We start from the raw sequence: 25,339 nt of genomic DNA, 5'->3' as shown, positions 1-25,339 counted from the left end.
TCTACACCCAACGTGGGGCTCAAACTTATGACCCCAAAATCAAGAGTCGCACACTCTTGGGATGCCTGGGTGGCTCAGCAGTTGCGTGTCTGCCTTTGGCTCAGGATGTGATCCCGGAGTTCCAGGATCGAGTCCCATATCGGGCTCCTGCTTCTCCCTCTGTCTATGTCTCTGCCTCTCTCTGTGTCTCTCATGAATAAGTAAATAAAATCTTTAAAAAAAGTCACACACTCTGGGCTGAGCCAGGTGCCCCTGAAATTATTGGATATACTTACACATTCATTAACTTTCCCTCCTTAGAACACAACTTTCATGAGAGTAGGAACTCTGTTTTCTTTTCCCCTGAAGCTCCAATACCTAGAACAGGACCTGATGTAGAGCATGTGCTTAATATATATGGGTTGAATGAACCACTGAGAAATAGAAATAACATAGCACTTTGCACTTACCTCCATTACCTGATTTGTTGTATAATATCATAATTACTTCCTCATATGTCCCCTTTCTTGATTCAGGGCCAGGACTGCATCTCATTTTTATTTTTGCCTCACTTTTCCTTTATGACTTTATTTTCTTTTAATTTTTATTTATTTGTTTTTAAGATTTTATTTATTTATTTAACAGAGAGAGAGGGGGGCGGAGAGAGAACAAGCAGGTGGAGAGGCAGAGGGAGAGGGACAGGACCCCAGGATCATGATCTGAGCCAAAGGCAGATGCTTAACTGACTGAGCCACTTAGGTGCCCCTTATTTATTTTTTTAAAAGATATTATTTATTTTTATTTGACAGAGAGAGAGAGAATGAGCGAGCAAGCAGGGGAAGCGGCAGATATAGGGAGAGGGGAAAGCAGGTTCCTTGTTCAGTCAGTGTGGGACTTGATCTCAGGACTTTGGGATCACAACCTGAGTCAAAGGTAGACACTTAACCAACTGAGCTACTCAGGCGCCATTTGCCTTGCTTCTTACCACAACGCCCAACATACAGTCAGTAAGCCATGCATTTTGATGAATGAATAAAAGAAGAAAAAATGAAATAAAGAAAAAGAGAGAGAGGGGAAGCATGAATGCACATGTTTAGGGAGCGTGGGTGTGTTCCATGATGTCCAAAGGTGAGGAAGGAGGGTGGTTATTGTACAAAGAATGCTTTAAAAAACCATCTCAGGGATCCCTGGGTGGCGCAGCGGTTTAGCACCTGCCTTTGGCCCAGGGCGCGATCCTGGAGACCCGGGATCGAATCCCACGTCGGGCTCCCAGTGCATGGAGCCTGCTTCTCCCTCTGCTTATGTCTCTGCCTCTCTCTCTCTCTGTGATTATCATAAATAAATAAAAGTTAACAACAACAACAAAAAAAACCCATCTCAACTAGGGCCACCTGGATGGCTCAAAAAAAAAGACGTCTTTCTAGTGTTGGCCCTTTTGGGATGTATTTCTGAAGAGGAAAGACAGCCATGGTAGGTAGAAGCAAACTTTGGAAAAGAATAAAGCCTGGCATTTTTTGACCTTTTTATATCTTTATTTTATTTTATTTATTTTATTTTTTAATTTTTATTTATTTATGATAGGCACACAGTGAGAGAGAGAGAGGCAGAGACATAGGCAGAAGGAGAAGCAGGCTCCATGCACCAGGAGCCCGACGTGGGATTTGATCCCGGGTCTCCAGGATTGCGCCCTGGGCTAAAGGCAGGCGCTAAACCGCTGCACCACCCAGGGATCCCTATATTTTATTTTTTAAAGTAGTATCTACACCCAGCTTGGGGCTTGAACTCACAATCCCAAGATCAGGAGTCGCACATTCCATCAACTTCGCCAGCCAGGTGCCCCAAACATTTTTATATCTTTAACATGTAAGTCATTTCTGGGGCGCCTGGCTAGCTTAGTCAGTTAAGTCAATTAGCGGCTGACTTTTTTTTTTTTTTTAAGATTTTATTTATTTATTTGGGAAAGAAGAGAGAGAGCACAAGCAGGGGGAGGGTCGGGGGAGAGAGAGAGAAGCAAGCTCCCCACTGAGCATGGAGCCCAACAGGGAGCTAGATCCCAGGACCCTGAGATCATGACCCGAGCCAAAGGCAGACACTTAACCAACAGGAAGCAGCTGAATCTTGATTTTGGCTCAAGTCATGATCTCAGGGTTGTGAGATCGAGCCCCCCCTCCATGGGCTCCACACTGAGGGTGGAGCCTGCTTAAGATTCTCTGTCTCCTTCTTTCTCTGCCCTCTCATCCCCCTCCAAAAAAAAAAAAAAAGTAAGTTATTTCTGACAATCAACAGATAATTGTTTGACTCAGATTTTTACATGTCCACAGTCACACAAACATGTCATGCAGATGCAGAAATATGCATGTACACACAAACAGATACACAAACACACAATGTCACATGCACAAACACACGCTTAGAAAGCCTTTGTTTGTTCAACAAGATTAATATGGTCAGAAGGCATTTGTAAAGCCAATGTCCAGGGAAGAAACTCCTAATTCATTTAGAAAAAAAAATGTAAGCATTTCTTTAAAAAAATGTTTTATTCATTGAAGTAATCTCCATACCCCATATGGGGCTTGAACTCATGACCCTGAGATCAAGAGTCACAGGCTCCCCTGACTGAGCCAGCCAGGCACCCCAAATTTAAGCATTTAAAGTTGCTATTTTACTAACAACAGATGAGGGGATGGAAGGGATGGGAAAAGAAGCCTAGGAGGGTTCTTTTCACTCACTCACTGAGCAACTAACCTGTGTGAAAGGCTGTCTTGAGAGTCACGGGCTGGCGTCAGAGGCCTTCATTAACCTTTTATCAGGTGGGCAAATGGATTCAAAAAAACAGCAAAGCATCAGACCATATGTAGAGACTGATGGTGGAGAGAGACCAAAGAAAGGAAAAGAGAGGGGCTTCGAGGGGCACCTGGGAGGGCTCAGTCAGTTAAGTGCCTGCCTTTGGCTCAGGTCATAATCCTGGGATCAAGCCCCGCATCAGGCTCCCTGCTTAGCAAGGAGTCTGCTTCTCCCTCTGTATCTGCCTCTGCCTCTCCCCCTTCTTGTGCTCTCTCTCTCAAATAAATAAATAAAATCTTAAAAAAGGGGGGGGGCTTTAAGGGCTGAGGATATTAGTAATTGATGTGGGCATTTTGGGGGGAAAAGAAGCAGGGGGAATGGATACCTAAGCCCTGGGGAAAAAAGAAGTAAAATAGATGGGAACATTTGACACATCTTAAAACCAGCAGGGAGAAGTAAACAAGAACGAATTCTGTCCCCCCAAAGACTCAGCTGCTAGGGGAAACCTGGAGGTACAGGTGACAGCAGTGAGGTGGGAAAGATGCCCAGAAATATTTCATGGTTGTGTGCTGAAGAGCAAACACCTTCCGGGAGCAGCCAGCAGAGACCGTGGGAAAAGGGGAGACCCTCTTCTCTCTGGGGAAGTACGTGTCTGCTTGCTTCCTCTTGACACTATCATCCCCCACACAGATCTCCTTCCTTCACCCTGAGGTAACTCCAGGGGTATCTGAACCTTCTCAGGCTGTCACCTCTCTGTTTTCTCTCCTCCCTTCTCGGGCCTCTTCCAGCTACAGTGTACAGGTCTCCTCCTCCAGGAAGACTTCTCTGCTCTCCAATCTCCAAGAGACTCCTCCTATGGCCCCCAGTGCTTCCCTCAGCACCCATCATATGGGCCCAATGGCCCTGAGTGACTCAGCCCTCCCTAGGCTGGGCACTTCTTGAAATGCAGGCTGTGTCTTACTTTCTAGGATATTCCTCAGGCTCAGGCCCTGCTACACAGTAGACACTCAGCAAACCTAGTGAAGCAAGGGAGGCTGGAAGGGCAGAGACCTTCATGGGGCTGGAGGGGAGGGTTAGGTGGTGACAGCTCTCGGAATATGCCCTTCTCGGGGGCACCTGCACTCTTCGAAAGGTTGGTTTTAAGCTTGATGAGGTGGAGCCAGGAAACGAGGTGGTATGTCTAGTGTCAGCAGCTGGTGCAGAGAAAGAGAGTTAAGGAAGGGAGGGAGGGACAAGGAAGCTGAAATTGTACCCCTTGTGAATATTTCCACCTGTAATGATCTGCTGACTTCAGAAGTGAATAAGAGAAGAAGGGAGAAGGAAGGGAGGCTGAAGAGCAGAAAGACATTGGCTCTCACCAGTCTGCGTACTATAACCACCTGGTGGAAAACAGTCAACAGTCCTTCATTCTATTCTGTGGAGGGTCTGTGTCTATTCATTCCACAAATATTTATCAAGCACATGCTATGTGCCGGGAATTGTTCTAGCTGCTGGGAAGACAGCAATAAAGAAAATATGGTGCTCGTATTTTGGGGGGTAGAGGAGGTAATAATTGTAAAGAGTAAGTCAGGTGATATGCGTTATGAAAAAAAAATAAAGCAGGCTAAGTGGGTTACAGAGGGAGGGCATGGGGAGGGGTTGGGTTCACATAAATTGGTAGGAAAAGCCTCTCCAGTGACTTTTGAGCAGACATCTGAAGGAAATGAGAGGAAGCCAGTGGATACCTGGAGTGAGACCATTCCAGGCTAAAGAAACAACCTGTGCAAAGGCCCCAAGGCTGGCATATACTGGGTGTGGAGGAGGAACTGCAAGGAGGCCAGTGTGGCTGGAGCAGAGGGAGGGAGGAGAGCAGTTAGGAAGGAGATCAGTGGGATGACAGGGAGCATTTCTGATGTCTGGATGTCAGGGAGATGAGGAGGGCCAACAAGGCAGGTGGCGAATGCAGAGGGATGGCCTATGAGTCCCACAGGCCAAGAGAGAGCGCTGTTTGCAGGTCAGGGAAGGATCAGTTAGTTGGTCAACAGCCATGGAGCAGCATGGCAAGAGAAAGCTGAGCTCAGGATTGGGCAGTGTGGAGACCACCTTACCAAGAGCAGACTTGGTGGACTGGAATGGGTTCTCAAGAGAATGGGAAGCTGGGATGGGGAGGCTGACAGGCCACACTTTGAGGAGTCCTAGTGTAGAGGGGCGCACAGCCTTCATCTGATCCTCTTAAGCTTCCTGGCATCAGGTAACTCTTAGCTGATTCTTGGGATTCTGTGTCCCTCTCCACCTCTTCTGCACATGGGTCTCCAGTCAGCCAGCTTCCCCACCATGCCACCCCAGCTGAGATGGGGGATTAGAGCCTGAAGTCAGCTCATGTTTTATTTTTTGTTTCTTGTACCAGACAATGCACGCCTTGTGAGACTAGGGCGGCGACGCACACTATGAGTCCTCAGTCATCAATCAGCTCCAGGCTCCCTAAATCCCTCATCAGCCGCCCCTAGAGGATCTGGTTGGGAAGGCAAACAGCACTAATCAAAAGCTTATTGCTGACTGCCATCTGGTGGTCATTTTAGGTACTGGCCTGCGTCCAAATCTGGTACTCGCAGGGCGGTGGGAAGAATTGAGTGAATTATTAGAATAGCACCGGGCACTTACTATGTGTTTGGTGGGCTACACAGTGGGCTACAGTTTGTACACTGTACAAAGTGGGCTACAGTCACTATGCTCGTGGTTTGGAGGAGTGGGATTAAAATAAATGTGTCCCTTGGTTTCACCTCCAACATTTTTGGAATGAAAAAGAAATATCCTAAAAGGAGGTCCCTCTTTTTTATCTTGGTAAAGATAAGAATGCTTCAGGGAACCAAGATGTTGTGTATATGTATAGTCAGATGATCTAGAATCAAATCCTGCTTTTGCTACCATGCGACCTCAGTCACATCACTTAAGTGCCTTGAGTCTCAGTTTCATCAAGCCGTAAAATTGGAGCATTAGAATTAAAATGACTCGGGCAGCCTGGGTGGCTCAGCGGTTTAGTGCCGCCTTCAGCCCAGGGCTTGATCCTGGAGATCCGGGATCGAGTCCCACGTCGGGCTCCCTGCATGGAGCCTGCTTCTCCCTCTGCCTGCCTGAAGAGCAAGAGCTTCTCTCTCTCTCCCTCTCTCTCTCATGAATAAATAAATAGATAAATTCTTTTTAAAAAAAAAAAGAATTAAAATGACTGGTACTGAATGTAAAGAGCTCTCAGTAAAAGATGCTCTCCTTTAGTTAACAGTAGTGGCATACTAGCTCTCAACACTGGGAGTGTATTGCACTAAATAGTGATTCTTGGAACACCTGGATGGCTCAGTTGGAAGAGCATGTGACTCTTGATCTCAGGGTCCTGGGTTTGAGCCCTACATTGGGTGTAGAGATTACTAAAAAAATAAAAATAAAGAAATATATAATAAAATAGTGGTTCTCAATTGGGGGCAATTTTGTCCTCCCAGGGAACATTTGGCAACACCTGCAGATATTTTTGGTTGTCACACGTGTGAGGGGATACTATCTAGTGGGTAGAGGTCACAGATGCTGCTGCATCCTCTAATGCAGGGAACAGCTCCATACAGGACAGAATTTTCCAGTCCAAAATGTCAATAGTCCTAAAACGGAAAAAAATCCTGGAGCTTTCTTAAATGAGGATTCTTCTTACTATGTTATGGACCAATAGGAGGAAGTGCTTTCCAAAAAGTATGAGAGAAGCAGAGTGATACATGAATCTGGAAAGAGATTCTTTCTGCAATTAAATGCAGGAGCAAAATGAGGCTTCAAAATGAGGCTTAATGTGGTTTCAAAATTTAGAAACTAGGGACATGCAGAGAGGAGTGGATCATGAGAAGTAATAGCATACATCAGTAAGAGGGTTAAGCAAGAACAAAGGCAGTATATAATAAAAAGCTAAAACAAGTCACAAACACATGCACAATAATTGATCCATGCAAACCACCCTCCCCCAAGAATAGTTGTAAATAATACTCAAGAACCCTGAAAAGGTAAGCAAAACCAACAGAATCAACAAGGCAGGAAGAAGGGGAGCTATTGCCGGGAGCATGGTCCCTCTCTTTCTCTTCTTCCTGGCACAGTTCAGTTTAACTTGCGGTACAATGTTCCCATCCCAACAGGTGACCATGAATCGACCGTACAGATGGAGGAGTGCCTGCGGCGGCCTATCTTACTTAAAGTCTTAGGGTCCTTGTAAAGGATGTAGATATGCTTAGAGATGAAAGGCAGGGAGAAGAAGTGCAGAAGCATACGGGAGATTTGGAAGATCAAGTTCAGGTAACTCAGCTCCTTGAACTGCTCTTTGATGATCCCGTTGATGAGTAAGACCATGGAGAAGTTGATGAGCTCATAGGTGATGATCCACACAGCATAGCACAGCAGCCCCACATAGTTGTTCATGCGGATGCAGTAGAGAAGGAACACGCTGAACAGGATGGTCATGGTAGATAAGACAATGCTGATAGACTTCTTCTGGATCATGATCCAAGATATTACCTCTGATTTTGTGTCCATGTAGATGTTGATTTTTTCCTCGTAGCCAATGGATGTAATGTGGTTCAAGTCAAAGATGAGGAACTGGATGGTGTTAAGGACAGAGAAGATGCCCACCAGAAGAGAGATCGTCTTGTTCATTTGATATGTGTTTTACCACAGCATCTGCTACAGAAAAAAAAAATGGAGATGCATCACAAGATGGTAGAGTTAGCCCTAGAGAAATTCCTTGAGCCACTGATGTAAATGGGAAAGCTAAGAGTAAGTTGGTTTATGGACAGGCAATGGGCCCAAGGTCAAGGGACATAGCATCTGGCCCCAGCTCTGGCCTAACTAGCTATGGGTGACCAAGTTACTGGCAAGTGAGGGCATCATTGGCCCAAGACACTCCTTAGGGAGCTCCCAGCTCTGCTATTTCAGAGGCAGCTATGCTTTTTATTTATTTTTTGACCATTATAAAAGTTTAACAAAAAAGTTCACTATGAAAATGCAGGCGGGGCAGCCCCGGTGGCCTGCGGTTTAGCGCCACCTTCCGCCGGGGGTGTGATCCTGGAGACCCCGGATAGAGTCCCACGTCCGGCTACCTGCCTGGAGCCTGCTTCTCCCTCTGCCTGTGTCTCTGCCTGTGTCTCTGCCTCTCTCTCTCTCTCTCTCTCTCTCTCATGAATAAATAAATAAAATCCTTTTTTTAAAAAAAGAAAAAAAATGCAGGCGACCTGATTCTTGTATTGTAGTAAAATAAAACAGATACTATGGACAGGGGACATGTGGAAGCAGTTGATTTCTTCTGATGAACACACCCATTGTTTATACTTGTTCCAAGCCTTCTAACATAATGATGCTATTCCCTCGTATTACCACCATTCCGATATTGTTCTGTTGTCCACTAGTTGCCATCTCCACACATTCATCTACCACAAGATTCATGAATGGATCGAATCCTTGCAATATGCCTTGGACATGTCTGCCACCATTTAATTTCAATGATAATTTCTTGTCCATAAATTTTTTCAACTTGGGAGGTTGAGAGCTTTGCTCATGGCATTTACTCAGCGAGCTCAAAGATCGGCAGCTATGCTTTAAAGTGGCAAAAAGTGTGCGCCCTTCAGTGCCAGGCTTGTGGGAATTAGGAAGCTCCTCTATCTGGAATGATGATGGAATCAGTTCTGGGCTCTTCTCTGGGATATTTGTTTCTCTGAAGTCAGAAAACTAGCATAGCTCCTCAAGGGACTGGAATCATCTCTGATTTTTTTTTGGGGGGGGTCAGGAGTAATTGTTTTATTGTGATAAAATATACATAACATAAATTTTTACTATTTTACCCTTTTCAAGTGACATTAAGTACATTCACATTGTTGTGCAACCATCACCACCACCCATCTCCAGACATTTTAATATTCCCCAAGAAAAAATCCTGTACGTATCAAATGCTAACTCCTCATTCCCCTCTCTCCTGCAGCCCTTGTTAACCACCATTCTACCTTCTATCTCTATGAGTTTCTTTCTTTATTTCTTTTCATGGTTTCTTTCTTTCTTTCTTTCTTTCTTTCTTTCTTTCTTTCTTCTTTCTTTCTTTCTTCTTTCTTTCTTTTTCTTCTTTTGCAGATGTCTCTATAAATGTCACTACTCTCAGTACCTCATATAAGTGCAATCATACAGTATCTGTCCTTTTGTGCCTAACTTGTTTCATTTAGCATTATGCATAATGTTTTTCAAGTTCATCCCAAGTATTTTTTGAAAGACTTATTTATATATACGAGAGAGAGAGGGTATACGAGTGACAACTAGGGGGACGGACAAGGGGAAAGAATCTTCCAGTAGACTACCCACTGAGCACAGAGCCTGATGCAGGGCTCCATCCCACGACCCATGAGATCATGACCTGAGCCTAAACCAACAGTAGAACGCTTAACTGACTGAGCCACCCTGGTACTCCCAATATTCTTATGCTTCATTCCCTACTATCCTCACAACTCTGTGTGACTCCAGAGTTTAGTCCTTGATCCACAAACCTCCTGCTGCACAGCAGGTCCAGGAGGATCCCAGGTGGGGTGTGGAAGAGGCCATGTGTTGGCTGGCAGAGAGCTGCACTGATCCTTCCCTGTCCCCACCAAGCAAACCACACTTTGTCCCTGTTCACAGAGCAGCTTCCAGAGCAGCCACATTCCATGGCGTACCCTCCTTCACCTCTCAGAAAGAGGGCCCCAAACCACAGGGGCTTATTCCTTGGTTTAAGATTGTTTTGCAGATTTCAAGCCATTGTCTTTATAAATCCCATTGGTTCTTTATTGCTGCTGCCCCAGCCTTGGTTTTAGCCTTTCCTGTAACACCGCCCTCCTGGTCATTGTAAAAACTGCCTAAATTCTCTTCCTGTCTCCAGTCGTATTCCTCTGGTGCCTTCTAGTCACCCAGCATTCACTCAGCAAACATCTATTGAGCATTAGCTATGTGCTGGGTACTGAACTTGGTACTAGAAATGCCCAGGTAAAGAGTCTGGTGAGGAAGCTAGATAAAAAAACAACAAAAAAAGCAAAGCAAATGTTTAAAAAGATTTATTTATGCATGAGAGACACAGAGAGAGAGAGAGAGAGGAAGAGAGAGAGAGAGAGGTAGAGACATAGGCAGAGGGAGAAGCAGGTTCCATGCAGGGAACCCAGTGTGGGACTCCTCCCAGATCCTGGGATCACCCCCGGAGCCAAAGGCAGACACTCAACTGCTGAGCCACCCAGGCGTCCCTAAAATTTTTTTAAGGAAAAGAAAATTTACAATGCCTTGTGATAAATGCTGTGAAGGAGGTGATCCAATGGCCTCAAGATGTAGCAAGATCTAATCCAGAATCACTGTATTGTACACCTGAAACTAATATAATATTTTATGTCAATTCAGTAGAATTAAAAGAAAAACTTTAAAAAGAAAAGATCTAATCCAGAATGGGAATCAGGAGGGAGGAGGCAATCATTAAGCTTATGTCTTAGAGGATGTGGCCAATAACCGGGTGGAAAAGGGGGAGACTTCACCTCTAGCAAAGTGGACAGCATCCAGCTAGGCAGAGACAGGCAAAAGCCATTTGGGAAACAGCAAGTTTGATGTGGTTTAAGCAGAGAGGTAGGCTACAGGGGATGGCAGGGTTCAGAAAAGTAAGGAGACTTACCTGCCATGTGGAAGTTTCTATGGAAGGCAATGAGAGGCCTGAAAGTGTTTTACAGATGTGTGTGTATGTGTGTGATGATCTGATTTGCATTTTAGAAAAATCTTTCTTGCTGGTTTAGGGACCATGGGTCAGAAAGGAGGCTGGAATGGAAGCAGGCAGAGCAGTTGAGAGACTTAAAGGAAATAGTGAAGCAACATGAGGTGTTGGGGCACTGCATTCTGAGCCTGGGGCATGGAAAAGGGCAGAGGGAGAGAGAAGCTGACTCCCTGCTGAGCAGGGAGCCCAATGCAGGGCTTGCTCCTAGGACCTTAGGATCATGACCTGAACTGAAGGCAGAACTGAAGGAAACTGGATGAGCACCCAGGTGCCCTGTCTTTACTGTTTAAAAGAGTGTCTTTAGGTTTGAATTTCTCCATGCTCTGTTGTAAATGAATCCAGTTCCTTTGGGAAAAGATTACCAACATCTGTTTTATGGCTTAGTTCTCCCCATCTCAGCCAAAATTTCTGAGCCACAGCTTTGGAACTGTGAGTGGGGAGAATTATATCCTTCTGTCTTAGTGATACTCCTACATTAGGAGCTGAATGCTCTGTTTGGGAGGGAAGAGATCTGGATAAACAAAATGTAGTATACACGTGCAATGAAATATTACTCAACCTTAAAAAGGAAGAAAATTCTGACACATGCTACAACATGGATGAACCTTGAGGATGTTATGCTTAGTGAAATAAACCAGTCAAAAAAGGACAAAAGTTGTTTGATTCCACTTACACGAGATAGCTAGAGTAGTCAATTCATAGAGACAGAAAGTTGGATGTTGGTTGCCAGGGGCTGAGGGGAGAGGATGGGAGCTATTGTTTTATGGTTATAGAGTTTCAGTTTTGCAAGATAAAAAGACTCCTGGAGATCTGTTGCATAACAATGTGAATGGACTTAACACTATTAGACTCAAAACTTAAAAATGGTTATGATGGTAAATTTTATGTTATGTATATTTTACTACAATTTAAAAAATAAAATTATTTACATCTTAAGTGAAAATGAAGTAATCTTTTTCAGACATAGAAAAGCTGAAAGAATTAATCAGCAGTAGCCCTGCATTATGAGAAATGTTAAAGGAAGTCCTTCTGGCAGAAGAAAGATACCTGGTAGAAATCTGGATCTATACAAAGGAACAAATAACTGTGGAAATGGTAATATATGGGTAAATATAAAAATAGAAAAGAAAGATGTTTTTCCTTGTTATTTAAAGCTCTTTGAAAGATAATTTAAGGGCACCTGGGTGGATCAGTTGGTTAAGTGTCTGCTTTCTGCTCAGGTCATGATCGTAGGGTCCTGGGATTGAGTCCCACATCAGGCTCCCTGCTCAGGGGGGAGCCTGCTTTGCCTTCTCCTTCTGCCCCTCCCCCCGCTTGTGCTCTCTCTCAAATAAATAAATAAAATCTTTAAAAAAAGATAATTTAAGCAAAGATAATAACAATATATGATGAGGTTTATAGAAGTGTAATATATAATAATGATAGCACAAATAGGAGAGGAAAATTGGAAGTATACTGTTATAAAGTTCTTTATTATATGTGAAGAGGCATTATATCACCTGAAAGTAGTCTGTGATAAGTTAAGGCTCTTTACATAAACTCTAGAACAGCCACTAAAATACACAATGAAGAATTACACATAGATAATTTGACAAAGGAGATAAAATGAAACCATAGCAACATCAAATTAATCCAAAAGAAGGTAGGGACACCTGGGTAGCTCAGTGGTTGAGTGGCTGCCTTTGGCTCAGGGTGTGATCCTGGAGTCCTGTGATGGAGTCCTGCATTGAGCTCCCTGCATGGAGCCTACCTCTCCCTCTGCCTGTGTCTCTATTTCTCTCTGTATGTCTCTCATGAATAAATAAATAAGATCTTAAGAAAAAATCCAAAAGAAGTTAAAAAAAAGGGGAGGAAAAGAAACAGAGAATAGATAGGACAAATAGAAAACACATAACAAGATGGCCACTAAATGTAAATGACCTAAATACTTCAATAAAAAGCAGAGGTTGTAAGATTGGATAAAAAAGGAAGACCCAGGGACACCTGGCTGGTTCAGTCAGTAGAGTATGCAACTTTTGATTTCAGGGCTGTGAGTTTGAGCCCATGTTGGGGATAAGTTTACTTTAAAAATAGAAAAAGAAAAAAAGGAAGGGAGCCTGGGTGGTTAGGTCAGGTGAATGTCTGACTTCAGCTCAGGTCATGGTTCCAGGTCTAGGATTGAGCCCCCCTATGTTGGGCTCCTTGCTCAGTAGGGAGCCTGCTTCTCCTCCCTCTGCCTGCTGCTCTCTCTGCTTATCCTCTCTCTTTCTCTCTGTCAAATAAATAAATAAATAAATATTTCAGCTAAATAAATAATTGTTGTTTTAACCTCCTAAATAAATAAATAAATAAATAAACAAAAGTAATACATAAAAAAAGGAAGACCCAACAATATACTGCCTATAGGAAGCATACTTTATATACAAAAACATCAATTGCCTGAAAAAAAAAAGAGAGATGGGAAAGATATACTATGTCAACACAAATCAAAAGAATTTGATTTGTCAAATTCTCACTGGAGTGGCTGCATTAATATCAAATAAAGAAAATTTCAGGGCAAGGAATAATCTCAGGAATAAAGAAGTCATTTCATAATGATAAAGGGGTCAATTCATCAGAAGGATATAACAATTCCAAACGTTTATATTCCCACTAATAGACTTTCAAATTACTTGAAGCAAAAATGGATAGAATTATAAAGAGAAATAGACAAATCCATAATTATAGTCAGCAATTTCAATATACCTCTTTCAGTAATTAATAGAACAAGTACAGAAAATTAGAAAAGATATCAAAAGATTTGAACAGTACTATCAACCAACTTGATCTAAATGACATTTGAAGAACACTGCACCTAATAATAGCAGAATAAATATTCTTTCCAGGAGCACATGAAACAGTTACAAGATAGAACTTATTCCGGGTCATAAAGCTATTTTCAATAAATTTAAAATGATTTAAATTATAACTGTAGGGGGATCCCTGGGTGGCTCAGTGGTTTAGTGCCTGCCTTCGGCCCAGGACATGATCCTGGAGTCCCGGGATCAAGTCCCACATCGGGCTCCCTGCATGGAGCCTGCTTCTCCCTCTGCCTGTGTCTCTGCCTCTCTGTGTCTCTCATGAATAAATAAATAAAATCTTTTTTAAAAATCATAACTGTACATTCTCTGATCATATTGAAATTAAATTAGAAATTAATAATAGAAAGCTTTCTGAAAAATCCTCAAATATTGAAACAGGGTAGCACATTTATAGATAATCCATAGATCAAAGAAAAAAATCAAAATGAAATTAGAAAGTATTTTTAACTGACTGAAAATGAAATACAACATAGCAAAATTTATGTGAAGCCATTAAGATAGCACTTGGGGGAAATTTTATAGTACCAAGTGCCTATATTAGAAAATAAGTAAGGTCTTCAATCAATGACCTCAGCTTCTACGTTAAGAAAAGTATAAAAAAGAAGAGCAAATTAAAGTAAGTAGAAGAAGGAAAATAATAAAGATCACAGTGGAAATCAATGAGACATAAGACAGAAAAAGGAAGAGATAAAACCAATGAAACCAAAAGTTGGTATCATTAAAAACCTAAAACCTCTAATTAGACTGATCAGAAAAGAAAAAGAGGAAAAAACACAAATTAACAAAACCAGAAATGAGAGCAGTGACTTCACTGTATATTCTATGGATCACAAGGGAATATTATGAACAGCTTTATGGCAATTAACTTGACAACTTAGATAAAACAGGCAAATTAAAAGACACAAACTAGAGGCAGTTGTGTAGCTCAGTCATTTAAACATCTGCTTTCAGTTCAGATTGTGATCCCAGGGTTCTAGGATAGAACCCTGAGTCCGGCTCCCTGCTCAGTAGGGAGCCTGTGTCTCCCTCTGCCCCTTCCCTTGCTTGTGCTTTCTCTCTCTTTAAAACAATAAATAGAAATAGAAAGAAAGAAAGAAGAAAGAAAGAAAGAAAGAAAGAAAGAAAGAAAGAAAGAAAGAAAGAAAGAAAGAAAATCTTTAAAAAAAGACACAAACTAGTAAAGCTTACTCAAGAAAAAAATAGATGACGCTTGTAGTCCTATATCTGTTTTTGTTTGTTTGTTTTAAAGATTTTATTTATTTATTCATGAGAGACAGAGAGAGAGAGAGAGGGAGAGAGGGAGAGGCAGAGAGAGACACAGGCAGAGGGAGAAGCAGGCTCCATGCAGGGAGCCCAACGTGGGACTGGATCCGGGGTTCTAGGATCGTGCCCCAGGCCGAAGGCAGGTGCTAAACCACTGAGCCACCCAGGGATCCCTATTTGTTTGTTTTTAAATTGAATTTGTAATTTAATACTTCCCACAAAGAAAATTTACTGCTGAATCCCACCAAGTATTTAAGGAAGAAATACATACCGATTATATATAAACTTTTAAAGAAAATTGAAAAGGAAGAAATACTTTCTATTAAGCAATCATGACTCTGATACCAAAATTTGATGAAGACATTATAAGAAAAGAAAACTACGACAGATATTCCCTATAAACATCGATTAAAAAATTCTAACCAAAATTGAACAAATTGAATCTCACACTTTATAAAAAAGATTATACACCATGACCAAGTAGAGTTTATTCTAGGAATATTCATGTTGGCTTTTTTTTTTTTTTTTAAGATTTTGTTTATTTATTCATGAGAGACACAAAGACAGAGGCAGAGACACAGACAGATGTGGGTGGGACTCTATCCCCAGACCCGGGATCAGGCCCTGAGCCAAAGGCAGACACTCAATCGCTGAGCCACCCAGGTGTCCCATCATGTTTGGTTTAATGTTTGAAAATATATCAAAGTAATTTACCATATTAATAATCTAAAAAATAAAAGACCATGTGATCATGTCATGCAGAAAAAACATTTGACAGTATGAAACATTTGTTTGTGATTTTAAACATCTTTAGCAAACTAGGAATAGAAGAGAACTTTCTCAGGAGGCTTGGGTGTCTCAGCGGTTGAGGGTCTGCCTTTGGCTCAAGGTGTGATCCTGCAGTCCCGGGACTGAGTCCCACATCAGGCTCCCTGCCTGGAGCCAGCTTCTCCCTCTGCCTCTGTCTCTGCCTCTCTCTCTCTCTGTCTCTCATGAATAAATAAATTAAAAAAATTTTTTTTTAAACTTTCTCAACTTGATATAAGACATCTATGAAAAGTCTACAGCTAACACCTAAATTAATGGAGAAAGACTGAATATTTCCCCTCTAAAATCCAGAACAAAACAATAATGTCCCTTCTTGGGGTGCCTGGCTAGCTCAGTCAGTGGAGTGTGCAACTCTTGATGTTGGGGCTGTGGGTTCAAGATCATGTTTGGTGTAGAAATTACTTAAAAAATAAAATCTTTAGGGGCAACTTGGTGGCCAGTCAGTTAATCATCTGATTCTTGACCTCAGCTCAGTTCTTGATCTCAGGATTGTGAGTTCAGGCCTAATATGGAGCCTACTTTAAAATCAATTAATCAATCATCTTAAAAAAAAAATAATGTCCCTTCTCTCTACTTCTACTCAACATTGTCCTGGGAAGTGCTAGCCTGTATAGTAAGGCAAGAGGAGGAAGCAGTAAAACTGTCATTATTTGCAGACAATATGATTGACTACGCAGAAAATCTACAAAAATGTTACTTGACCTAATACACGAGTTTAGCAGTATTGGAGGATTAAAGATCAATGTACAAAAAATAATTTTATTTCTATATCCTAACAACAATCAGAATTGAAATTTAAGAAGTAATACCATTTACAATAGCATAAAAGATAGATAAATCTGACAAAAGATGTGAAAGACTTGTGAGCATTGAAAACTACAAAGTATTGCTGAGAGAAATTAAAGAAGACTTAGTGAATGAAGAGAGATACTGCTCTCATGGGTTAGAAGACTCAATACTGTTAAGATGTCAATTCTTCCCCAATTGATCTACAGAGATTTAATGTAATCCCAATCAAATTCCTAGGAGGCATTTAAAAAAAAAAGGTTTTATTTATTTATTTATTTTTTTTGAGAGAGAGACAGAACACAAGCAGGAGGAGGGGCAGAGGGAGAGGGAGAGGCAGACTTCTCGCTGAGCATGAGGCACGATGTGGGGTTCTATCCTATGACCCCAAAGTCAGACCCCCAACTGACTGGACCTCAGCACCCCACAGCAGGTTTTTAAAAAATTTTTTTGAAGATTTAATTTATTTAATTGACAGAGAGAGTGAGCAAGCACAAGCAGGAGGAGCAGCAGGCAGAAGGAGAGGGAGAAGCAGTCTGCCCCCTGCCCCCCAGCAAAGAGCCCATTGCAGGGTTCAGTCCCAGGGTCCCTGGATCATGACCTGAGCCAAAAGCAGATGCTTAACCAACTGAGCCACCCAGGAGCCCCAGGAGGCATTTTTTTTTTTAAATAAAAATTTTAAGCTCATTCTAAATTCATATGGAAATGTAAAGGACCTAGAATAGTCAAAACAATTTTGAAAAAAAAAATACAGTTAGGGGATGCGTGGGTGGCTCAGAGATTGAGTGTCTGTCTTTGGCTTGGGGCGTGATCCTGGAGTCCCAGGATTGAGTCCCACATAGAGCTTTCTGCATGGAGCCTGCTTCTTTCTCTGCCTATGTCTCTGCCTCTCTCTCTGTCTCTCATGAATAAATAAATAAAATCTTAAAAAAATACAGTTGGAGGGATGTGATTTAAAAACTTATAAAGCTACCATAATCAAGGCAGTGTGGCATTCGCATAAAGACAGACAAATAGATCAACAGAATAAAATAGGATCCAGAAATAGATATGTGTATCTGTATCAATTCAGTAGAGAAAGGATAAATTTTGTAACAATTAGTGTTGGAACAATCAGATATCCAGGAGCAAAAAAAGTGAACTTTGATCTATATCTCTCACCATATATAGAAAAAAATAACTCAAAAGAGATTTATAAGGATGTTTGGCTGGTTCAGTCTGTAGAACATGCAGCTCTTGATCTCAGGGTTATAAGTTTGAGCTCCATGTTGGGTGTAGAGATTGCTTAAAAATAAAATCTTTTTTAAAAAGAGAGAAAACCTTTATGATCTTGAGATAGGCAAATATTTCCTATATATGATAAACAAAAGTGAGATCCATAAAAGAACAAATTGTTCAATTGGACTTCATTGAAATTATAAATCTCTGCTTTTCACAAGACACTAAGTAAATGAAAAGACAAGGCACAAATGGGGAAAAAATGTACGAATCATATATCTGGTAAAGAACTTATATCCAGAAAACATAAAGAACTTCCAAAACTCAATAATAAAAAACAAACAACCTCTTTTTTTTTTTTCAAGTAAGCTCCATGCCCAATGTAGGATTTGAATTCATGATCTACTCATGTAGATCAAGGGTTGCATGCTCTATCAATCAAGCCAGTCAGGTGTCCCCACACCCTAATTTTAAATTTGTTTTTATTTTTATATATTTTTAAAATATTTTATTTATTTATTCATGAGAGACACACAGAGAGAGAGAGAGGCAGACACAAGCAGAGGGAGAAGCAGGCTCCAGGCAGGGAGCCTATGTGGGACTCGATCCCGGGACCGAGATCACTCCCTGAGCCGAAGGCAGACCCTCAACCTCTGAGCCACCCAGGTGTCCCAAAGATTTAATTTATTTATTTGAGAAAGAAAGCACAAATGGAGAGGGGCAAAGGAAGAGGGAGAATCAGGCTTCCTGAGCTCAGAGCCCAACATGGGGCTCAATCCCGGGACTCCAGGATCATGACCTGGGCTGATGGCAGATGCTTAACCAAATGAGCCACCCCAGTGCCCCAACCTCATTTTTTTAAATGGACAAAAGAGGAATACCTGGCTGGCTTAGTTGGAAGAGCGTATGACTCTTGATCTCAGCGTTGTGAGTTCAAGCCCCACATGTGTGTAGGGATTACATTAACAAATAAACAAACATGGACAAACAAAAAAAATAACATGGACAAAAGATTTGAGCAGACACCTTACCAAAAAAGATAGGATGCTAAATAAGCACCCGAAAAGATGCTCAACATCATTCTCCATGAGAGGAATGCAAGTTAAGAACTATGATGAGATACCACTATATACCCATTAGAATGGCTAAGATGAAAATTTATTGTCTGTACTAAGTGCTTGCAAAGATGTGAAGGGACTGAAATTCTTATACACTGCCAAGGGGAATAGAAAATGGTACAGCCACTCTGGAAGAAAGTTTGCCATTTTCTTAAGAAGTTAAAATGGTATTCATGCAAGGTAAATGAAATCTTAAGTCCATACAAAGTCTTGGACACAAATGTTTATAGAGTTCTTATTCATAACTGCCCCAAACTGCAAATCAGTAGATGTTCTTCAATGGGCAAATGGATAAATGAACCATGGTATATTCATGCCATGGCATACTACTCAGCAATAAAGAATGAACTCTCAATATACCTAACAACACAGATGAAAAACTTTAAAACATTTTATTTATTTATTTTAGAGAAAGAGAGAGTGAGAACAGGCATGTGTGAGCAGGGGAAGGAGCAGAGAAAGAGGTACACGCTGACTCTGTGCTGAGGACTTGGAGCCTGACAGGGGGCTTGATCCTATGACCCTGAGATCATGACCTGAACTGAAATCAAGAGTCCGACACTTAACAGACTGGGCGACCTAGGAACCCCACAACATAAGTGAGTCTTTTTTTTCTTTAAAGATTTTATTTATTCATAAAAGACACACACAGAGAGGGGCAGAGACATAGGCAGAAGGAGAAGCAGGCTCCCTGCAGGGAGCCTGATGCAGGACTTGATCCCAGGACCCCAGGATCATAACCTGAGCTGAACACAGATGCTCAACCACTGAGCCACCCAGGTGCCCCAACATGAGTGAATCTTACAGGTATCAGGCTAAGTGAAAGAAACCAGACCCCCAACCCAAAAAAAAAAAAAAAGAGTGCATACTATATGATTCCATTTATGTAAGATTTTAGAAAATGCAAACTAATCTATAATGACATCAACTCAGTGCCTTGAGATGGTAGAGGGTGGTTCAGGAAGGGGAGGGAGGCAGGGATTAAGAGGAAACTTTTGGGGGTGATATGTTTAGGAATTCAGTTGTGACTGTTTCACTGGAATATACTTATATCAAAACGTATTAAACTATATATTTTAAACGTGCAGTTTATTATGTTAGATATACTTCAGAAAGCTATTAAATAAACAGACACTTAACATAATGCCTAATGTTTGAAGCAGAAATTTGCTCAATTTGTCTTCCATCCTGGTTTAAACTGCTTCTGACAGTTTCTGAAACTGAGTACAAAGTGATGTTTGATGATCTATGACAATGTGTAGTCTTGTGCTGTCTTATATGATTGGCTTATTAAGTCATCAGTGGGGATTTCATTTCTTCCACTAAACTACAAAATCCTCAAGGTTAGGCTTTGTATCTTGTACTTTTTTGTATTCTCCCACTAAATCCAGCATAGTTACAGACAGAAAAGTTTAACAAATGACTTTTGGTTAACCAAGTGCATTTTGCACTCTTTGACAAATGTGGGGAGGGAGGGAGGACTCAAGAGAGAAAATGAAGAATGATTTTCTCTATTTTTATTCTTTTATTTATCTGGAATATAGCATAGAGGACATAGGGGGAAAGACCATGACACAAAGCTACCCCAAGGCACCGCAAGGTTGAATAAGAGAGCCGACATAAACCAAGGTGAAAGGATTGCCAGACCGCAAAGCAGCCTAATTTTATTCCCTTGCCCTCTTTATTTTGACTTCTAAGGTGGTGCTGACCAGAAAAGCAAGGAGGAACTCAAGGGGCAGCTTGATATATAACAATATCCTTTCACTAAATGCCCTCAATGAGCAGGTGGTCCCAGTTGTGATTATAATGACATTCCTCTCCACATTCCCCCCAAAAGGTGGCAGTTCTCTACAGCTGAACAGATCAGCAAAACTGGAAGAGACAGAGCTAGAACTACCATCAGAATCTGGGATTCCTGTCTGTGTGGGGAGAGACAAGGGCAAACATTATTCGCTATAGCGGTGGGTAAAGTTGACGATCTTTGATTTCAGTCGTAGGAACTCTCCATTGCCTGTAGAAATACGTCTATTGTAGGAGATTATATTGCCCTGGTTTTGACTTTTATAGATTATGTGGGCATAGGAGATGACATAGAATAGCCAGAAACAGTGCATGAATATACGGGACAGCAAGCCAAACCAGCGTACAGCTCTGACCTCTTCAGTGACAGAGTCATTGTTGGTAAGGATTTGTACTACAATGTTTACAGTTTCATAGAAAATGATCCAGATGATGTAGGTCACCAAGCCCCTGTATATTTGGGCATATACTGAGTATAGGAGGAAGCAGCTGATGATGATTGTAACGAAAGACAGGAAGAAGACAATACTGAAAGTCCAGCAGATGATGAACTCGTTTACCGTGACACTTGCACTCTGGGTCTGTAGGTAATTGTCAATGCAGTCATTCCTCCTTATGTACTTCTGTTCAAAGATAAGGTACATCTCGGTGGCCACAATGGTAAAGACCCCTGATAACACGGTGCCCATCCTGGCATTCATCCCAAACCAACGCTGCTGTCTCATGCTGAGATTTTCTGTGAAGGCAAATAGTGTGCAGGAGAATTCTGATTCCTGCCAATGCGGTAAATTATCAGGCTTTCTGCCTCCAGCCCCAAAATTCACTCTGCAAAAACAATAGAGAGAAATAGGGAAACTAGGAAATAAACAGCTTTGGGAAGACAGAAGACTTTAAAAATGCTTGGTAGTGTGAATGAGGAGGAGGGAGTCTGGGGCTGGTGGCAAGGAGCAGATAAATGAGAGAAGTGGTTCTCAACCCTGGCTTCACATTAGAATCGCTGAAAGCACCCATGCCAGGATCCCTGGGTGGCTCAGCGGTTTAGCACCTGCCTTCAGCCCAGAGCGTGATCCTGGAGTCCCAGGATTGAGTTCCACATCAGGCTCCCTGCATGGAGCCTGCTTCTCCCTCTGTGTCTTTGCCTCTCTCTCTCTCTCTCTCTCTCTCTGTCTCTTATGAATAAATAAAATCTAAAAAAAGAAGAAAAAAAAAAAAAAAGAAAGAAAGTGCCCAGGCTCTGCCCCAGAACAATTAGAACATTTCCTGAGTTCGACCTAGAAATCAGTGTTTTTCAAAACTTCCTAGTGATTTTCATATGTAGCCAATATTGGAAAACCTGGAGTAGAAAAGGTAGTTTAAATTATGCTTTTACCTTTTTCAGCATTCCCTTAGGCAACCATTGCTGTACCCTGATGAGGAAAATTGGCTGCACTTGCCAGACCTTGGGTGTCAGTGTCTCAGGAGAAAAATCAGCAGTACGATAGCCCTGCTGGCATGAAGAGTTGGTGAAAACGGGTGGACACCAACTGGCTTTCAGCAATCACTCCTGCACTACATATCAAAACTTAAAGAATACAAAGAAAGGTGTACTTTCAGGGGAAATTTAGAGCTGCAAGTATGGAATAGCCTAATAATAGAAAAGAAAAAGCAATAGTGAGCTACGGGTTCAACTAAAAAATTTAAGGAAAAACACCCAACCCAATAATAAGAACAACAAAAAATATTAGGGAAAAAATGAATAAGAAGAACAGGAATCATTGAAAAGGAAATAAAGTAGAGGGATTTCTGATTGGTTAGGTTAGGGGCCAACTTGCTTAAAACAACTAAAAATTCTTAATAAAATAGTTTTAAAATATTCTTTTTTTAACAGAGAGTTTACGTATTTATATGACACAGAGAGAGAAGAAGCAAGCTGAGGGAGAAGCAGGCTCCCCGCTGAGCAGGGAGCTTGTTGCAGGGCTAGATCCCAGGACTCTGGGATCATGACCTGAGCTGAAGGCAGATGCTTAACTGTCTGAGCCACCCAGGTGCCTCTTAAGATATTCTTAAAAGCACAGAAGAGCTGACAAAGTACAAGGTAAGAAACCAATCTATCGGAGATGAGAAATGGGAGAGGTAAGCAAGCATGGAAGTCAGTTTTGCTCTGAGATATTTACCAATCTGAGGAAACTCTGTAGGCTAAGGACAAATGAAATCAAAGCGCAGATCCACCAAGGTGGGGAATCTATTAGAAAGCCTTCCTTGTATTAGTCGTGGCTCTCTGTGATTAAAGGTGAATCAGAAGTAAGCCTGACTCGCATCATCCCCTCAAGAGACTCAAGAAAGAGAACTTAATGCTACACTGAACATAAGGGGAGAAACTCTCTTTGAGGAATTGGACCATAGCTAGCCTTTTTGTGGATTTGTAGCCCAAATTATATGAGGTATTCAAAGAAGCTTTTATGGGGCACCTGGGTGGCTCAGTTAGTTAAGTATCTGATTTTTTTTTTTAAGATTTTATTTATTTATTCATGAGAGTCACAGAGAGAGAGGCAGAGACACAGGCAGAGGGAGAAGCAGGCTCCCCACAAGGAGCCCAATACAGGACTTGATCCCAGGACCCCGGGATCATGACCTGAGCCAAAGGCAGATGCTCAACCACGGAGCCATCCAGGTGCCCCAAGCATCTGACTCTTTATTTCAGCTCAGGGACAAGGGATCCAGCCCCATGTGGGACTCTGCCCTCCCCCTCTGCCACTCGCTCTCTCTCTCTCTGAAATAAATAAATAAAATTGTAAAAAAAAATTTTAAGTTACAAATCCAGTTTAAAGTAGTCCAGAGCTGAAATTGTCTCTAAGTTCCTGACAGAAGTAAACTCAAATCTTCTCTGGAGGAATTCATCTTTGTGTTGGTCCTCAAAGAATCTCCATCAGCACATTTTCAGGGATGATGACTACTACACAATAAAGAAGAACCAGCACACAAGGAACAAGGCACTGCAAATGAGAACCAGCAGAAATAGTGGACAGCAGAAACAGAACTGCAAACATATGAAATTATTTAACAATTACAGTTAATACATTTTTTACATTAAAATTTTAATTTTATTTTTGATTATGGTAAAACACACATAAAATGTATCATCTTAACCATTTTTTAGAAGTTCACTTATTTATTTTAGTAATCTCTACAATCCAATGTGGGGCCATCCAAAAATCAAGAGTTGCATTCTCTTCTAACAGAACCACCCTGGTGCCCCACCATTTTAATCATTTTGTAAAAAGATTTAATTAACTAATTAATTTTTTGACAGAGAACGAGAGAGAGAGAGAGAGAGCACAAGCAGGCGGAGTAGCAGGCAGAGGGAGAAGCAGACACCCCACCCCTGGCTGAATAGGGAGCCTGATGCAGAGCTAGATCGCAGGACTCTGAGATCATAACCTGAGCTGAAGGCAGATGCTTAATCTACTGAGCCACCCAGGCACTCCCCTCCCCCCTCCCTTTTTTTTTTTTAATATTTCTTTATTTCTTTTAGATAGAGAGAGCACAAGCACATGGGGTGGGGCAGAGGGAGAGAGGGGAGAGAAAGAGAGAGAAGCAGACTCCCCACTGAGCACGGAGCCCCACGCAGAGCTTAATTCCACAACCCCGAGACCAGGACTGGAGCCAAAATCAAGAGTCAGATGCTTAATTGACTGAGTCACCCAGGCTCCCTTAACCATTTTTTTAAGTGTGCAGTTCAACAGTGTTAACTATATTCACATTGCTATGCAGCCAATTTCTAGAACTTTTTCATCTTGCAAAACTGAAACTCTATACCCATTAAACAACTCCCTGTTTCCCCTCTCCCACAATCTCTGGCAACCACCATTCTACTTTTTTTTTTTTCCTGTTAAGTTGGCTCCACACCCAATGTGGAGCTTGAACTCATGACCCTGAGATTCAGAGTCATATACTTTACTGACTGAACCAGCCATCTGCTTTTTGTTTCTATGCATTTTACTACTCTGGATATAGTATGTAATATACCTGGATGTGATAGATCCGAAGTAGTAAAGTGAAATGATACAGTATTTGTCTTTTTGTTTCTGGCTTATTTTATTTAGCATAATTTCTTCAAGGCTCCACTATGTTATAGCTTTTATCAGAATTCCCTTTGATTACAACATTTACATAAGTAAAAGGCAATATTGAAAATATATGTGGAAATAGGAGACCATAAAAAATAACCTAGCAGAGAGAGAACCAGACAGAATTTCTAGAGATGAAAAACTTAAGACCTGAAATTAAAATTTCCATGGGCATATTTGGTAGCAGATTGGACACAGGTGAAACTGTAATTAGTTAAGCAGAAGACAGGTCAGGAGACTTTATCCAGACTGTAATACAGAGAGACAAAAACATAGAGAAAGTAGATGAGAAGTTAAGAGACATAAAGAATATAATAAGATGGTCTGATGAGAGAGAGGAAGAGAGGGAGAGAGAGAAGAAGGAGGATGAAGAAGAGGAAAAGGAGAAGGAGAAGAAGGGGAAGACAGGAGGAGGAGGAGGAGGAGGAAGGGAGGAAAGGGAAAAATAGGATAGCATATTTGAAGAGGTAATACCTGAGAGTGATATTGTGATTTATTATAAGAAATATATATTTAAGGTGCCTGAGTGGCTCAGTTCGTTAAGCGTCCAACTCTTGGACTCCTGGTTTTGGCTCAGGTCATGATCTCAGGGGTGTGAGATGGAGCTTAAGATTCTCTTTCTCCCCCTCCCTCTGCCAAGCCCTGTCTCTAAAATAATGACTAAATAAATCTTAAAAGAAATATATATTTGGTCTTCATCCCTGGTCCTGGCTTACAGTTCTCCAAACCATTGGAACTTCCTAAGTGCTGAGGATGATAAAAGTGTCTTTTGTTATGTTAACAAGTTGACTCTTATACCTCCCTATCTCTCTTCTACATCCCAAAACATAAGTTCCATCTCCTTCTTCTCCCCCA

General features: G+C 41.5%; 3 protein-coding genes across 3 annotated transcripts; all 3 read right to left on the bottom strand.

Moving 5' to 3' along the window:
• Nucleotides 1–6,867: 6,867 nt before the first annotated feature.
• On the bottom strand, nt 6,868–7,419 carry LOC121486823 (transmembrane protein 217-like). Its single transcript, XM_041748164.1, has one exon. It carries the CDS (start codon nt 7,417–7,419, stop codon nt 6,868–6,870), a length of 552 nt encoding a protein of 183 aa, XP_041604098.1.
• Nucleotides 7,420–8,085: 666 nt separating this feature from the next.
• LOC121473049 (small nuclear ribonucleoprotein G-like) lies at nt 8,086–8,295 on the bottom strand. Its single transcript, XM_041724960.1, has one exon. The coding sequence runs from the start codon at nt 8,278–8,280 to the stop codon at nt 8,086–8,088; it is 195 nt and encodes a 64-aa protein (XP_041580894.1). The 5' UTR covers nt 8,281–8,295.
• A 12,229-nt stretch (nt 8,296–20,524) lies between these two features.
• Nucleotides 20,525–21,103, bottom strand: LOC121486820 (transmembrane protein 217-like). Its single transcript, XM_041748149.1, has one exon. It carries the CDS (start codon nt 21,101–21,103, stop codon nt 20,525–20,527), a length of 579 nt encoding a protein of 192 aa, XP_041604083.1.
• Nucleotides 21,104–25,339: the final 4,236 nt, after the last annotated feature.

This window comes from Vulpes lagopus, chromosome 1 (assembly GCF_018345385.1).
Source record: "Vulpes lagopus strain Blue_001 chromosome 1, ASM1834538v1, whole genome shotgun sequence".
NCBI lineage: Eukaryota > Metazoa > Chordata > Mammalia > Carnivora > Canidae > Vulpes > Vulpes lagopus.
Note: the sequence above shows the minus strand (reverse complement) of the source record. Positions and strands in the feature narration are given on the sequence as shown.